At 43.4% G+C, this 17,539-nt stretch overlaps 1 protein-coding gene across 1 annotated transcript in view; it reads left to right on the top strand.

Annotated features, from left to right (window-relative positions):
• Window positions 1-245: 245 nt before the first annotated feature.
• The window catches only part of SYT9 (synaptotagmin 9), a 186,381-nt gene continuing 169,087 nt past the window's right edge, over window positions 246-17,539 (top strand). Inside the window, exon 1 of the mRNA XM_060157806.1 lies at window positions 246-517. Within this exon, the coding sequence (XP_060013789.1) occupies window positions 373-517 (145 nt within the window). The 5' untranslated portion in view covers window positions 246-372. The remainder of the gene's footprint in view (window positions 518-17,539) is intronic.

Here is a 17,539-nt window from a genome sequence, read left to right as displayed (position 1 = left end):
CAGGGGCCGCCGGGATCCTACCCCTTGGCGCGCACCCCTGACCCGCCCCGCCCCGCGGCGGCCACGAGGGGCGGGCGGAGCGCTAGGAGAGAGGCGCGTTGGGCTGTGCGGCGCCGCCTCTCCTCCTTGCCGGGGGAGGGACGGAGGGGCAGGGCGGGAGAGAAAGAAAGCCCGACTGACCGGCTGGCCAAGAGCTGCATGCAACCGGTGGGAGGCCGGGCCGGCTGGGGCTGGGGCTTGGGCTCGGGCCGTTTCTCGGCGGGTCCCTGGCGGCGAGCGCGGACGGCCCGGAGGCGGCGGTTCTGAGCTGGCAGGCGGAGGGTTGTCTCCCGCGCCCGCCTGCCGGGCTCGGTCCGAGGATGCGGGGGGGCGATGCCCGGGGCCAGGGACGCGCTCTGTCACCAGGCGCTGCAGCTGCTGGCCGAGCTCTGTGCCCGCGGGGCCCTGGAGCACGACAGCTGCCAGGATTTCATCTACCACCTGCGGGACCGCGCCAGACCCCGGCTCCGAGACCCAGGTGAGTGTCGCCGCCGCTGCCGGGCGCGACCGGAGGGCCCCGGGCTGGGAGTTGGGGCCGCACCGGGCCCTGAGGCAGGAGAACGACACGGACTGGAGGGAGGAGGGCGGGTGACCACCGAGCTAGGGGAGGGCACCAGGAACTAGCGCACGGTGGCCTGATGCTGAACCCGGGCAGGGACCCCGGCGGAGGCTGCTGCATGGAGGCCGGGACCGGGTGGGCTGGCGCGGGGTTGGAGGCACCACGCCCGTCACCTGCGCTTCTGTCACCGGGGCTCCTGGGGGCGGCTCCCGAGCTCCGAGCTCCACTTCCCGGGCTCTGCGCTCCGGGCGAGGAGAGGCCGCGGCGCTCTCGCGAGCCATGGGAAGGGGGACGAGGCCAGAGGAAACTCTGGGAAGTTGGGAGTTGGGGACGGCCCCGGGCTGCGGTTGAATCCCACCGGGCGCTCCCCATCCTCTTCCCGGATTGCCCATTTCCTGTCCTTGGTCTGGGGTGAGAAGGGCGGGGCGGGAGCCGACGTTGGGCCGGGGACTGAGAGCTCCGGGTCCTGGACAGCCGGGCCTGAACCCGTTCCCTCCGGGTCTCTCGGCGTGGAGGCGGCCTGGGCCTGGGCTCCCGGCTCAACCAGATTCCGCCACCGGGCACACGAAGGTCAATGGGCTCACGGGTCATGGCTTGTGCACCTACAGTTATTCCTAGTGAAAGTTTCGAAGCTCCTAACTTTGGAAAGTTCATTTATTTTGGCCTTTGACCAGTTAAGGTAGGAAGAGGGAGTTTTAGTGGAGCCCTTTGCCTTCCCCGAGGGTCCTGGGTCTCCCACATCTTCTCATCCACTGCTGGTTACTGAAAGACACATTCCTTCCAAATGTTTACTTGAGATTCTTCTCACCATGAGGAATCATTTTCTCGAATAGTCTCTCAACCTGAGTACTAAAAAACAAGCATATTGTGGTTGGATTGTTAAAGATGGGGTAAGAAAAGGGCCCTTTCCCTGATATTCCTGTGTATAAATATTGGAAATGAGCTGTTGGTGTGCAAAGTATCCAGTATGAATTTACCTCATTTTAAGCCAATCCATTATATAAAAATTCATTTACCCAAGGATAAATTAGAGAATTATTTGATTCATAAAGAGGTATACACTGAGCCTGACTTCAATAGCATTTCCTTGATAGTATATCCAAAATGGGTCTGTGGGGTGAAGAGAAGTCATCTAATAAAAGTTTATATCAGATTTTCCCCACTCAAAGGCGTTTTTTTGGTAAAAGAAAGATTATTGCTCCGCATTGCCTGTGGTTACATTAATTAAGTTTATGGGATGATCACTAATGTGTTACTTCAAAGTGGAGAATTAAGTCAAGAAATATTGTTGATTTCAAATGATTTCCCCGGAGGTTTAATGCCCAGCCTTTGTGCGCCTCCTTGCTGGACTGATGTGCTGCACAGATTGCAGACAGGAATAACAGCACTTCGTTCATGAACTGGGGGCCCAGGATGGTGTCCTCACTGGGGAAAGTTCTGTCCTTAAGTAGCAGGAACAAGAAATAATCTAGCTTGCTTCACCCGAAGGAAGTGTTAGTGTTGAAACGTGCCGCTTCTTTGCCTGTTGACTGTGCCAGGAGTTCCCACTGTTACCGCACATGAGCGGTCCTCTTTGGCTTTACAAGAGAAGATGGATGAGGCCTCTCGCCGAGTTGCATGTTTAACACTCCACATTTGGCTGATTTTGTGCCTCTGCTCCTCTTAATCTTCGAGCTAGATCTCATGTTCTAAAGTTTTCCTCAGCCCCTGCACTGGGAAGCCCCTGAGGAAGAATCACAGAGAAGACTCCTTACAAAAGACACATCTGATTCCTTGACTGAGAAATAGCCGCAGATAAAGAGTGTGCCGTGCTGCTCTCTGAGTTCCTGAAAGCACTGCTCTGCTTTCTTAAACTAGGGCACAGTGGCTTTGAGGTAGCCCCATGACCCTCGTGATCTTTGATTTGGGTCAGGAAGTAGCCTGTTCACGAGGCAGGCGTGGGGAGGGGGACCGTGAGTGCAAGGTCAGAGGAACTGAGGCTGAAGCCCACATCCACATACCCTCTCTTCCAGGGCAGTGCGACTCAGGCCAGCATCTCTCTTCATCTCCCTCCTTCCTCTCCTTGCCCACATTAACTCTTACATCAGATGCATTTGTCTGCATCCCTGTAAAGCTGATTGGTTGCCCAAGCCAAGAGTGCCTTTAACTTCCGAGCCCTAAAAGCTGAGTGGTTGGAGTAGCTGCACTGCCCAAAGCTGTGAATGGCGCTGCTGCTGCAGTGTAGTGGGACCTGGCACAACCATGCCTAGCAGCAGCCCTAGCATGTGGGTCCCTAGAGAGTCGTCTCTGTAAATGCATGACTTCCTTTTCTGTAAAGGAACCCACATGAATGCCATGTTTCAGCTTTTTCTGCCCATTGTTCATCCCTGGCTACCCAGTGGTAGCTAGGTTTTCTCAAGCTCAGCTGAGGAACTTTGGTTTTGAAAGGAGAAACCAGATATAATTCCCTGTGGACAGCAGAGTGATACCACATCTAGGATGTTTGTTCATTTTTTCAGTGGTGGGATAAGCCTGGGTCACAAATCAGTGGGCCATCAGAAAGGTTATTCTTTGCCCAGGTAGTTGCAGTGCTCTGATGTAGGAGTACAGTCCTTAGTCTTCCCTAACTTGGTATTGAGAAAGAATTTGATGAGGCTAAGTCATAAATTGGAACTGGAATACCTCACCCAGTCCTTCATCTGTACCAACTATGGAAAGTAAAATGTGGATCTTTAAGCTGAGGGTGAGCACTTTTCCACAGAGAACAATTAGAATCCTTCTGTTAGGTGTCATTATGTTGTTTCGTATATTGGCAATGTCCGGCATAAACTCGTGAATCTCAGCGAATGGCCTTTGCAGCAGAGGGAAGAGCAAGTGCAAAGGTCAGGAGATAGGAGCGTCCTTGATGTGATGCAAGGAATAGTTGAGTTCCAGGGTGACTGGTGCAGAGTGAATAAGATAGAGAATGACAAGAAATACGGTTAACGGTTGGAGGGGGAAGATCATGTATGGCCTTCTAAACCATTATAAGGACTTTGGTTTTTATTCTGAACGAGAAGGGTTTTAACAGAGAAGCGGCAACTCTCTGGCTGCTGTGTTGAGAAAATGCTGTTGAAGTTCAAGAGTAAAGACAGGGAATCTTGTTAGCAGGTTTACTCTAGTAATCCAGACAAAGGGGATAGTGGACATCAGTTTGAAGATACAGCACTAGGATTTGTTGATGGAATGGAGGTGAGTGGTGAGAGAAGAGGAGTTAAGGGTGACCCCAAGGCTTTTTTTTTTTTTTTTCTTTTTTACGGTACGCGGGCCTCTCACTGTTGTGGCCTCTCCTGTTGCGGAGCACAGGCTCCAGGCGCACAGGCTCAGCGGCCACGGCTCACGGGCCCAGCCGTTCCGCAGCATGTGGGATCTTCCCGGACCAGGGCACGAACCCGTGTCCCCTGCATCAGCAGGCGGACTCTCAACCACTGCGCCACCAGGGAAGCCCCCCAAGGCTTTTTGACCTAAGCAACTCCATTTACTGCGTAGGGTAAGACTTAAGGAGGAGCAGAGTTGGAGTGGGGAGGAAAATAAGGAAGTTTTTGTTTTATTAAAAATTTTTTTGTTTTATTAAAGATTTTTTTGTGTGTGTACATATTAGATGTGCGATGTCTCTAAGTTCAACAGGGACCTGAAGTATGGGAGTCTTCTTTAATGTTATCAACTGGTCAATGCTCATACTTTGTAACTGGGGACTTCACTCTCTCTCCTCAAGAGGGCCAGTTGATTGTAGGACAGCAGTTATTAAAAGGTCTTTCCTTGCGTGGAATGAAAAGCTCAATTTAACTTCTACTTGTCGATCTCGATTATACTTATTGCAGTCAAAAGAGAATTCGTCTCTTCTCCATTTGGCTATTAGGGGGTAGCGATTGTAACTTTTCCCATCCTTTTGTTTCCACATCTGGAAAAGAAAAGAAGATTGGATCGAATGATTTCTAGGTTTTAACCGTGTTTTATTATTTTCCTTGTAAGTCTTTTCTTCTGAAGGGTGCCAACGACATCTGTGACAAGCACTTGATGTAGGTTGTTTCCTTTAATCCTCTTAACATCTTCTAAGACCTCGCTGCTCAAAGTGCTCGACTGCGTGCCAGACCTACCACTGTGAATCTGTGTCTTAACAGGATCCTCAGGTGATTCACAGGCACATTAACATTTGAGAAGCATTGCCAAAAGAGATTGGTATATCTGAATAAATTGAAGTGCAGAGGGCTAAACTAGCCCAAGGCCCTGGGTTCCATTTAAGAGAAAGAGTTGAGCCTAAGTCAAAGTAGCTGCTAGGTAAACACATCACATATACTAAGGATCTAGGAGTTGTTGTCAATGAAAATTTCCTAGATTTTTTTTTCATTTAGATGTCCTTTCTCTGTTCTGTTTTTGTATCACGGATTTAATCTCTAAGTGTAGGTTAAATTCTATGCAGTTATACAGATTTTGCTCAATATTTTTATTTTTACTTTTTAAAATTGAAGTATCGTTGATTTACAATGTTGTGTTAGTTTTAGGTGTACAAAGTGATTTAGTTTTATACACACACACACCCCCCAATATAGTCTTTTTCAGATTATTTTCCATTCTGGGTTATTACAGGATACTGAATATAGTTCCCTGTGGTATACAGTAGGTCCCTGTGTTTGTCTGTCTTTATATATAATAGTGTATATCTGTTAATCCCAAACTCCTAATTTATTCCTCCCTCTTTGGTTACCATAAGTTTGTTTTCTATGTCTGTGTCTGTGAGTCTATTTCTGTTTCATAAATAAATTCATTTGTATCTTTTTAAAAAATCCCACATAGAAGTGATATTATATGATACTTGTCTTTCTCTTTCTGACTTACTTCAGTTAGTATAATATTCTCTAGGTCCATCCATGTTGCTGCAAAAGGCATTATTTCATTCTTTTTTATGAATGAGTGGTATTCCACTATATATATATATATATATATATACACACACACATATATAATATATCACATCTTCTTTATCCTTTCATCTGTCGATGGACATTGCTCAGTATCTTGGTCATGAATTCTTTTATTCAGGATACTGGTTTTCCATTGACATTCCAGCTTTGTATTTCTAGGGATTTTTTTCTTCGTTTTCTGGTGAACTAGAGGATATTCACTTGGTCAGGGTGTCAAATAGAGCATTACAACACATCACTGATGACCCCTCTTTACGACACATCACTGATGACCCCTCCTTACGACACATCACTGATGATGACCCCTCTTTCTAAGTAGATGTTAACCCTAGTCAGGAGAAGCTTTCTCTAGACTGGTTTTCAACCTTGGTTGCATATTAGAAACATTTAGGGAGCTCTGAAAAACAAACAAACAAAAATAAAACAAACAAGAAACTACCAATGGCTGAGCTCTATCCTGACCAATTAAATTGGAATCGCTGGGGGTGGGGCCTGCTATCGGTATATTTTTATATAAGTTCCTCTCTTGGTTGTAATGTGCACCAGGTGGAAGACAGCTGTTGAGGCCAATAAGTGAAGGATGAACCCACCTAACTCTTCTCAGCTCAGCTCACATTTCTTTTTTGCAAAATTAGGAAAGATGGTATCAAGTCGGGGGCCTTGACTGTTACCTTGTACAGTCATCACCCAAATCAGCTAAGTGATTCTTAGCTTTCTTTTGACAATATTACCCCCAATTTTTATTTGAAGGACTCTATAAAAATATCATGAGAATCTATTATATCCACTCAATTTGGGGAAAAAAAAGAACAAATTGAGAAAATCATGTCCAAAGTATTTCATTGAAAGGCCAGAATGTGGAACCGTCACTAGTGTCACCTTATATTGATTTAGAATGAAATAACTTATAAAAAGGTGTACATGTAAGATAATAATTAAATGCAGTTCCTAAGGAAAAATCTCCAAAATAATCATTGAGATTAAACTTTAACCTTAATTCAGATTTTCAAAGGTAGTCAAGTGAAAAATCATCCTTAAAACACTGGATTTTTATGAATAGACATTGGTGTGATTATGCACAATGGGATTAATTTTTAAAAATTAATGTTAATTGCAATCAGGAACTAGAGAGTCTTCTAAGGAATGAGTGGCATATTGGATGCACAATATGTGAAGATTTAATTTGCATTACTTCAGTGACATTTTAGGGCTTCTTCATAAATATTTTATTTAAACAAGTGTGTTTTCATCTCCACGGGATTCCTCTACATGGACCAGTGAGTGGTTTAGTCATGAGGTAATTATCAAGAGGGAAAAACAAAAGCAAATTGTGGTAAAGGCATCACAGGCAGCCCTGTGGCCAGCTGCCTCTTTCAGAATAAACAATCAAAAGCGAACTTCTTGATGTGGGCTAAACTCTCAAGGAAAACTTAAGCTGACACTTAAGGGAAATCATCCTAAAATTCCCTGTTATGTATAGAGCACAGGCATTGCTTTCATTGTAAATACATACTGGCACTTTTGTGTTTGTGTGTGCTCCTGGGCTTTCTCATGTGGTTGGCTTAAAAAAAAAAATCATAATCCCTTCCTAAGTGACTTACTTGAGGGAACTAACAAGTTCATGTGCTCAGGTGTGTAGAGAAAGGGAGGAGCTTAGTGGGGGACATCAGTGGGAGAGCAGTCTCCCTTTCCAAAAGATAAGTATGGAGTATGTATTATTACTTTCTAAATGAAATCACAATTTGAGCCATAAATGTTCACCACGACTTTTTCTTTTCAAGTTTTGCACTGGGTTGGCTTGAAGTATGGCTTTAAACCAAGGCAAACCCCAGCAACTTGGCTTCGCAGATCTCCTTGAAATATTCATGTGTCCTCGTGCATGTATTTTATCACACCAAAACTTTTATACCAACACTGATAGAACTGCACTCGAAAGAAAAAAAAAAAAATCTCACCCAGGAAATCAAGATGACACAGTGGAATAAGCAAGAGCTTTGGAGTCAGAATCTGATCCTGCCCTTACTAGCTTTATTGACCTTGAGCAAAATATTTAACTCTTTGCTTTATTCATCTGTAAAATGGGACGGGGGGAGGCTGTTGCAGCACAGAGTAAGTGCTCCAGTAACTGCTCAGTAAATGGATTTGGTGGTAGTAGTGTCACCTGTCCACGCTTCCCCTCATCTGTGATCCATGGGCACGTGCATGTTTCACCTATTTATGCAGGCATACCTTGGAGATGTTGCAGGTTTGATTCCAGACCGCCACAGTAAAGTGAGACACATGAATTTTTTGCTTTCCCAGTGTATATAAAATTTATGTTTACACCATACTGTGGTCTCTTCAGTGTACAACAGCATTATGTCTTAAAAAAAAGTATGTAATTTAAAAATACTTTATTGCTAAAAAACACTAACCATCATCTGAGACTTCAGTGAGTCATAATTTATTTGCAGTAGTAACCTCAAAGATTACTGATCACCATAACAAATATAATAATCATGAAAAAGTTTGAAATATTGGGAGAATTACCAAAATATGACAGAGACATGAAGTGAGCAAGTGCTGTTGGAAAAATGGCCTGATAGACTTGCTCGATGCAGGGTTGCCACAAACCTTCAATTTGTAAAAAAAAAAAAAATGCCATATCTGTGAAACACAATAAAGCAAGGTATGCCTGAAATTATTCATAAACAAAATTTACTATTCTACTTTTTTGTAAACTTAACTTTTTATCACCACTTATTAGCTGTATGACCCTGGAAAGTTATTCAATCCCTGTGTCTTAGTTTTCTCATGAATAAAATGGAGTGCTATTACCCAAATAAAAGACAGGATGCCCAGTTCAATTTGAATTTCAGATAAACAACAGATATCTATTGTTTATCTGAAATTCAAATTGAATTGGGCATCTTATATTTTTATTTGTTAAATCTAGCAACCCTACATTAGTACTTATCTCATAACGCATGTGAAATACTTACCGTAGTACTGCGCACGTAGAAAATGCTCAATAAATACTAGCCATTATTACTATTATTATTATAATTTTCCATGATGAACAGTCATTATTGTGCAGTTGTTGTGATGACTATATATTCCAGAAGGTAGATAAATCTTTTTTTGCTTAACCTTTCTTTTGGGGTAGTTCTAGCATCTGATTTTTTATTACTACAAATAATATTTTACATCTATAGTACCCTACTCCCTTTTGGGAAAATTTCTTAATAGTTAATTATCACCAGTGGGTTCCAATTGCTTTCCAGTGTATCTATGCCAGTTAGCCCTGCTACATATCAACAGTCAGTCTACTACCATCAGGTGGTATAATGTGAACAAAAGGTTGCTAATGTAACAGGGTTTAAGTAGCTACCTGGTGGTTGTTTCAACTTGCATTTTTTGTTTGTAGTGTTGAATGTTTTTAATATTTTAAAGCAATTTATATTTCCTGTTATGTGAATTTTGTGTGTTTATTCTCTACCACGTACAAATTTATTTTTTGAGAATCTTAATGTATTTCTTACCAGGTTGCATTAGTTGGACCATAAATATTCTATCAGATTAATTTAGAGAAGGAGCATTGTATAGTCAGTGGACTCGGGTTGTCTGACTATAATCAGTCCATTACACTAGACTGCCTTTGATAATGTTAGGAGTGCGTCAAGAAATAGGGATTCATTGTAACATTCTTTCCAAGGCAAAATGCTGCCTTTATGTATGTGAAATATGAAAAAAAAAATTGCTGTTATATAACTTGAATCTTTTTCCTTTTTTCCCCCTCTTTCCAACTCCCCTCCCTTCCTAGCACTTTACTACTATAGCCACACTGATCTGATCACTCTTCTAATTATAATTAAGTTGAATTCAAAAAACATCCATTGAGTGCCTCTTAAGTGCCAGGTACTAGGTTAGGCATCACTGATTCAAAGATACATTAGAGGGCTTCCCTGGTGGCGCAGTGGTTGGGAGTCCGCCTGCCAATGCAGGGGACACGGGTTCATGCCCTGGTCCGGGAAAATCCCACATGCCGCGGAGCGGCTGGGCCCGTGAGTCATGGCCGCTGGGCCTGCGTGTCCGGAGCCTGTGCTCCGCAACGGGAGAGGCCACAACAGTGAGAGGCCCGCATACCGCAAAAAAAAACGACACACACACACACACACACAAAAGATACATTAGACATGGTTACTGCCCCTGTGGAACTGAGATAAAACAATAATTGCAATTAATAAAATAAAGATTGGAAGGGAGATATTACTGAATACAGTTCAGAAAAAGAGGAGAGAAGTAATTAGCTGACTTGAGTGGATCTGTAGAGAATTCCTGAAGAAGGTGATTCTTGGGCAGAGCACTTTGCCTGGAATGTGTGGGTGGGAAGGACATTCTCGGAATTTACAAACGTTCTAGGACAGGAGAGAATGGATCTTGGGCAGTAGTAAGTGGAGGAGGGTGTGTTGGTAATGTTGAGAGATGAGTCTGCTCTTGTGGATACTGGTCATCAGATCAGGGAAGTCCTTGTTTGCCATTGTCAAAGTCCCACGGAGGACTTGGGTTAGAGTACTCTGATGCAGAAATCTTGAAGGAAGTACGGTTTACTGCGATGAGCGCAAAGGATCCATTCTCAGCAAAGTAGACCAGGAGATTCCAAGATGTGAGTTCGCTTCTCAAGTCTTCCTGGTTCTCATGGGAGAAAAGCTGAAGTTGGTGATAATGTTCTTCCTGACTGAGTGAAGGGCCTGACAGACTGGAACCACCGCATAGGAGATTACCTATTCAGATCCCCAGCCATGTCACCTTGAAACGCAAGTGTTGTTACCTCATAGAGTTGTAAAAACTGCCTTTAGCAAGTGTAGTCGTCTGGTTCAAACATCTGGGTTCCAGATATAATTTCAGACTATGCCAACAATGACATCTTGCTTCCTTGCCTGTTTATTTGATGATGAAAAAGCAGTGTGTTCAGTTGCATGGCAGTCCCTCAGTTTGAGGATATGCACAGTCTGTTTTCTCTGATGTTATAGGGCCCAGGAGGGCGTAAGCATGGCAAGCCTGCGTAGTGCCTACCAAGCCACACTGTGGAGATGGTGGTTTATGCTACTGGGTTGGCCAAAAGGTTCATTTGGGTTTTTCCGTAACATCGTACCAAAAACCCGAACGAACTTTTTGGCCAACCCAATATATACAGGGGCTGCTAAGAGGCTGGTACAGTTCTTTAAAATAATTGAATTGAATGCCCTTAGGCAGGTCTTACATTTTCCACTTTTCATATCCGCCCCACCTGCCCCGCCCCACACACGTAAACTTTTCTTATGACATTTAGGGGATATGCCTGGCTGCCGAAGACATTTCAGTTTGCATCAGCTATAGCACTGCAGACCCACTGAAGTGTTTTAAGCTGAAAACTGAGATGAGCAGGTTTGTCTTCTAATTAGATGACTCTGGAGGCAGAGGTTATGATTAGAAATGCCATTCACTAACTCATCAAACATTATTGAACCTCTCCCATGTACAAGGCTCTGTTCTAGGTATTGTACACACCTAGGTACCCTGATACAGTATTGTATCTACACTAGGGAACCAAACAGAACATAAAAAGCTTGCCCTTATAGAACTTACATGTTGGCGTGAGGAAAATAATACATAAATAAATTAACTAATTACATCGTATGTTAGACAGTGATAAGCACCAAGGAGAAAAATAAAGCATGGAAAGAGAAGAGGTGTGGAAATTAAAATGGCATCACTGAGAAATGGATGTATGAGTAAAAGTCAGAGATGTGGGAGCAAGATTGGCACATATCAGGAGGAGAAGCATTCCAGGCAGTGGGACAGCAGGTGTAAAGGTCCTGAGGCAGGCACATGCTTGGTATATCTAGGTATTAGCCAGGGGCAGTGGCACTGTGGTGGGGTTGGCAAGGAGGAGGGAAGTAGTAGGTGAGGTCAGAGAGGTGATGGCAGGCTGATTGTAAGGCCCTAGAAGCCGTTGTCAGTTTTACTCAGAGAGAGATGGGAAGCCTTAAGAAAGTTTTAAGCAGAGAAGTAATATGTCTAACTTAGGAATAGAGAGGATCCCTCTGACCGGCATATAGAAAACAGACGGTAGAAGGGAAGGGTAGAATCAGGGAGAGTAGTGAGGTGGCTGCTGTGAGAGATGATGGTGGCTTGGACCAGAGTGATGGCAGTGGAGGTGGTGAGACGTGGTCAGATTCTGGGTAGCTGGAAGATAGAGCTGATGGGACTTGCTGATGGATGGATGTAGGGTGTGAAAGACAGAGGAATCAAGAATGACTCCAAGATTTTGGCCTGAGCAAGAGAATAGAGGAGAAGTTTGAGGGGAATAATTAGGAGCTAAGTTTTGGATGTATTAAGTTGGAAATGCTTATTAATGGGGAACAGACGAGGAAGCTGGACGTATGAGCCTGGAGTTTGGGAAAGATGGCTGGACTGGAGATACAGATGTGAGAGTTGTAGGCTTAGAGGGGATATTTAAAAGGAATCATCTAGGAAGGTGGTGTTGACTAGAGGACATAAGAGTACCAGGACTGAGTTCTGGAACTCTCCATCACTAAGAGGATGGAGAGAAAATGAGAAATCAGCAAAAGAAGTCTAATAAAGAGAGCAGAAGATCCAAGCAAGAGTATTGACCTGAAAACCAACAAGAAGAAGGTGTGTGAAAGAGGGGAAATAAACAGCTGTGTAAAATGCTACCATTGGGTCAAGTAGAATGAGCACTGATGACGGACCACAGCAGTTACATGACGTAGGGGTCATTGGACGTGATGTTGACAAGCCGTTTGGTAGAGAGATGAGAACAGGAGCCTGACTGGAGGGGCCTTAAGAGAAATTGATGGGAGAGGAATCAGGGGCAGTGAGTATAGACTACTCTTTCAAGCTTTTCTGTAGACAAGAGCAGAGAGAAATGAGTTAGTAGTCACTGGTGAGGAAAGTGAGATCAAGGGTTTTTGTTTTTATTTAAAGTTATAAGAGGACTTCCCTGGCCCTGGTGGCGCTGTGTTTCAGAATCCGCCTGCCAGTGCAGCGGACACAGGTTCGATCCCTGGTCGGAGAAGATCCCACGTGCCTCCAAGCAGCTAAGTCCGTGCGCCACAACTACCGAGCCTGCGCTCTAGAGCCCGCGAGCCACAACTACTGAAGCCCAGGTGCTCTAGGGTCCGTGTGCCGCAACTACTGAGCCCATGTGCTCTAGGGCCTGCGTGCCACAACTACTGAGCCCGCGTGCTGCAGCTACCGAAGCCCACGCACCTAGAGCCCATGCTCTGCAACAAGAGAAGCCACCGCAATGAGAAGCCTGTGCACTGCAACAAAGAGTAGCCCCCGTTCACCGCAACTAGAGAAAGCCTGCGCACAGCAATGAAGACCCAACGCAGCCCCCCCAAAAAAGAAAACTCACATTAAAATAAATAAAGTTTATAAAAAATAATAAGTTATAAGAAATTAAGAGATAACAGTGCTTAGGTGATGGGAATGATCTGGTAGAGAACAATAATTAATGATGTAGGATAATGAGGGGAGGCTTACTGGAGGGATATCCTTGAGTGGGCATTTGGATATGCTCCTAGAGTTCAAGGACAAGTCTAGTCTGCACATATGCATTTAGGAGCCATCAGCATAAAGATGATATTTATAAGCCAAGAAACTAGATGAGCCTACCAAGCAGTGACTTAAGATAAAAGAAGTCAAACAACTAGTTAGAGGTGAGGGAGATGAGAAGGAACGAACAAAGGAGACTGAAAAGGATTAGTTAAGTAGAGGGGGAGGAAAATCAGCGGTGTGATGGCCTGGAAGTGCAGAAAGTATTCCTGGGAGGAAGCCATGAGCCCTTGTGTGAAATGCAGCTGATGGGTCAAGTACGATGAGAACCAAGGACTGCCCATTGCATTTAGCAACGTGGTAGTTCATTGGTGACCTTGAACTGAGTGGTTTTGGAGTGGGGGTGGGTGAATGGAGTAGGTGAAAGTCTGATTACAGTCTCTTCAAGAGACAAAGAGAGAAGAGAGGTTGAAAAAAGAGAATATACACTACTTTTTTGTTTTGTTGTGAAGGAAAAGGGAGGAGAAATTGATTCAAAAGATGGTTTCTAAAGAAAGGAGAAAATAACTGCACGTTTGTATGCTGGAGAGAAGTTACAAACGGTACAGAGGATTGAACTGCCTGAGTGATATGCTTGAGTCAGTGGGTTTTTCAACAGTTCAATTGTTGTCAAGGAACCAGCGCAGAGTATATGGGCCCAGGTGAGTAGATATGGTTTGGGGATCTTATAGAATTGTCCTCTGATTACTCTTCCATTATCAGTGAAAAGGGAAGCAGCAAGGTTACCAGCTGAGAGTGAGGATGGGGTAGAAGATGCTGAAGGTTTGAAAACAGGAAAGATAGAAAGTGATAGTCCAGGAGGTAGGAGATTGAATGGATTAGGGAAGTGGAGTGTGCCTGCCAGACAACATTAAGGGCCTGCTTGAAGTTGGTGCTTGTGAATTTAAAGTGATATCCACCAGCATAGGTGTGAGGTTTTTTCTCCCATCACATGCAACTGTGTTTGTGCAGGCATGAAGAGACAGGAGTTTGTGTTTGAGCAGGGTCGTGCTTATGTATGACAATGAAAGAGTGGCAAAAGAGTTGAGGGTGTATAGACAACCTACTGAACGGGAGAAAATATTTGCAAATGATATGACCAATAAGGGGTTAATATCCAAAATATATAAACAGCTCATACAACTCAACATCAAAAAAACAACCTGGTTAAAAAATGGGCAGAAGACCTGAATAGACATTTTTCCAAAGAGAACATGCACATGGCCAACAGGCACATGAAAAGTTGCTCAACATCACTAATCATCAGAGAATTGCAAATCAAAACCACAGTGAGGTATCACCTCACACCTGTCAGAATGGATATCATCAAAAAGGACACACATGACAAATGCTGGTGAGGATGTGGAGAAAAGGGAACCCTCGTACGCTGCTGGTGGGAATGTAAATTGGTGCAGCTGCTGTGGAAAACAGTATGGAGGTTTCTCAAAAAACTAAATAAAGAACTACCATATGACCCAGCAATTCCACTCCTGGGTATATATCTGAAAAAAACAAAAACACTAATGCGAAAAAATATGCACCATAATGTTTACAGCAGTGTTATTTACAGTAGCCAAGATATGGAAGCAACCGAGGTGTCCATCGACAGATGAATGAATAAAGAATATGGGGTGTGTGTGTGTGTGTGTGTATACACGCACACACACACACACACACACACACACAATAGGATACTACTCAGCCATAAAAAAGAATGAAATTTTGTCATTTGCCACAATATGGATGGACCTAGAGTGTGTTATGCTTAGTGAAATTAGTCAAACAGATAAAGACAAATAGTTATCGCTTATATGTGGAATCTAAAAAAAACAACCAACTAGTGAAGATGACAAAAAAGAAGCAGACTCACAGATATAGAGAACAGACTAGTGGTTACCAGGGGGAGAGGGTGGGTGGAGGGGCAATAGAGTGGTAAGGGATTTAGAGATACAAACTATTAAGTGTAAAATAAGCCATAAGGGTATATTGTACAACACAGGGAACATAGTCAATATTTTATAACTATAAATGGAGTATAACCTTTAAAACTTGTGAATCACTATATTGTACATCTGTAATTTATGTAATATTGTACATCAACTGTACTTCAATTAAAAAAACACATAAAGAGTTGATGGTGTATAAAGTGGAGCGATGAGAATGATTGAGTCTGAAATTTCATCTGAGTAAGGAGAGTAAAGTGGACTCACGGGGTGTTAAGGATAGTGAAGAGGTGGTAGGGTTAGTGGACTGTAGGTGCTCTGGGGTAGGATGAGAGCTGGGAAAGCAGTGAGGAGGAGGGGGCCAAACAGAGATAACGGAGGGGCTGCAGTTGCTGGATGACTGTGTCGAGAGTGTGATCATGGGAGTGAGGCCCTAAGGTAGAGTGTGGGACAAGTGACTGAAGGAGACAAGGAAAAGAACAGACAGACCAGAGCTGGGGAAGTATTGAACTCACCAAAAATTAAGACAGAAGTAGTGTTGACAGCAGGCCAGGAATGGAGGGAAGTGACCTGCATGAGGAATGTTTGTGATGAAGATGGGTAGTGATGGTGTAGTGGTGCAGTCGGGCACCTGCAGAGTCAAAGCTGGGGGATTTTAAAGAAAATACCAGAAGTAGTAGACCCTTAGTATTTATCTAGGCAGAAGTGTTGAAGGGATGTTTTGCAGCAATGGAATTGGAGAACTGATGATAAATATAGAAAATATTAAGAGGTAAAATAGTTGGTACGCTGATGTGAAGTAGAGAGATCCTAATTTCCAAATTTCTGGTATAGGTGCCTGGGAGGATGGTCATGTGATTTATTAGGTTTACTGTAGGATGTCCAGCATGTTTAATTTTAAATTCATTAAGTTCAAGAATATATGTGAGATCTGATGCACATGTCCAGGGCAGTTGACTGGTAGGTCATTGGGAAGAAGTTACTGGAAATCAAAGAAGGTGAGAAAAAGTTGAATTCTAAGGCCCCCTAAAAACTTGAAGGGTTTTGGAAAGTGACTCTCAATTCCAGCTATGCATCAGAATCAATCGGGGAACTTTTGAAGACACAACTGCCCTGTCCCCATGGTGCCATCTAAAATATCTCTACACATTAGTCTGGTGTGCAGCCAAGGTTGCAAATGACGTTCATTTATAGCCTTTATGGATTGAAATTACTTTTTACAGCCCCATTGTCAAAATGGTGCTCCGACCATCTGTATAAAACCATTATAAAATATTAGGGAAGGAAATCTAAGCATGAAAATGCATTTACTATTATCATTGATTCTTTTTTTTTCTTACCACAGTGGGACTTATCTCCAGTTATTAGTAAGTACAGCTGCTGTTGGTGCAACTAATAATAAATTCTGTAGGAAATGTAACTGTAGGATGTAACTGTAGCATCCTGGTGCTAACTAAAAGCATGGTCTTCTTTATTGCTAGGCATGTAGTATGATTATCGCTTATTTTTAATTTAGGATAAGCATACTGTAAATAAAGTCTGTAAAAACTCTAACGAGGTGCTCAGCTTAGAGAATGTGTTTGCTGGATTCTTGTTGGCTGTCAGTCCTTCTTGCCAGTCTGTTCACTTCCCATCAGAAAAACCTGGGAAACAAAGAAATAGGCATGAATGAGGGGACACGTTAGAACCACTTGCAACACTTTACTCAGAAAGTCTCAGGTTAAACATATTTTCAGTTCTGATGTTTTCGAATAATATGGATGTCAAATGATGGCCTAGCTGAGCTAGCTCTAAAGACTTCGCACATTGTTTCAGAGGGAATGAGAAAACTGTTGTTTGCTCTTCTCTAATCTGTTCCACTGTGACTGATACTTTAGATTTAATGTCACCATAATTTCCCAAATTTATAGGTCATCCTTCTTCTGGGACTTTGGAAGTGCTCTGTGTGGATTACTTTAATTTTGATGGAGCTAAAGTTCAGCATGTTATGGAATCTATTTCGGAGAGAGTCTGCAAAGAGAACTAGAAAATCCCCCAAAGTGTTTCTTTTTTACTTGCAAATGAAGCATCCATTGATCCTAGTCCACGCTGCTTGAGGCCATTTATGTGTGGATTACTGAGGGCTTCTCTGGGGGGAAACTAATCCCCATAGGTTCAGTTTGAGAGGATCCACTCTGCACCCGATAAAGATTAAAACTGCAGCTCTTTTCCATTACATTGTTTTTTTGATCTTTTAATTTTATATTGTCTTATGCTTCGGTGACTCAATCATAGCTGTCTTCCCAGTGCCTCAGTACGTGGGAACTGGGAAGTTAGAGTGAACAGATTCACCAAACAAAAGCCCTGTAGCACATACTTTTACAGTAAAACGTGATGTTTTAGGGCTATGGACAGGCGTCAGTCTTGATCCAGGGAAGCATATGGAGAGGAGTGGGTTTTACATAGTGCCCTTAATAGTGCAGCTTAGAACATGGGGA

This window comes from Lagenorhynchus albirostris, chromosome 9, assembly GCF_949774975.1.
Source record: "Lagenorhynchus albirostris chromosome 9, mLagAlb1.1, whole genome shotgun sequence".
Classification (NCBI taxonomy): Eukaryota; Metazoa; Chordata; class Mammalia; order Artiodactyla; family Delphinidae; genus Lagenorhynchus; species Lagenorhynchus albirostris.
This window is presented reverse-complemented; position numbering and strand designations above follow the sequence as displayed.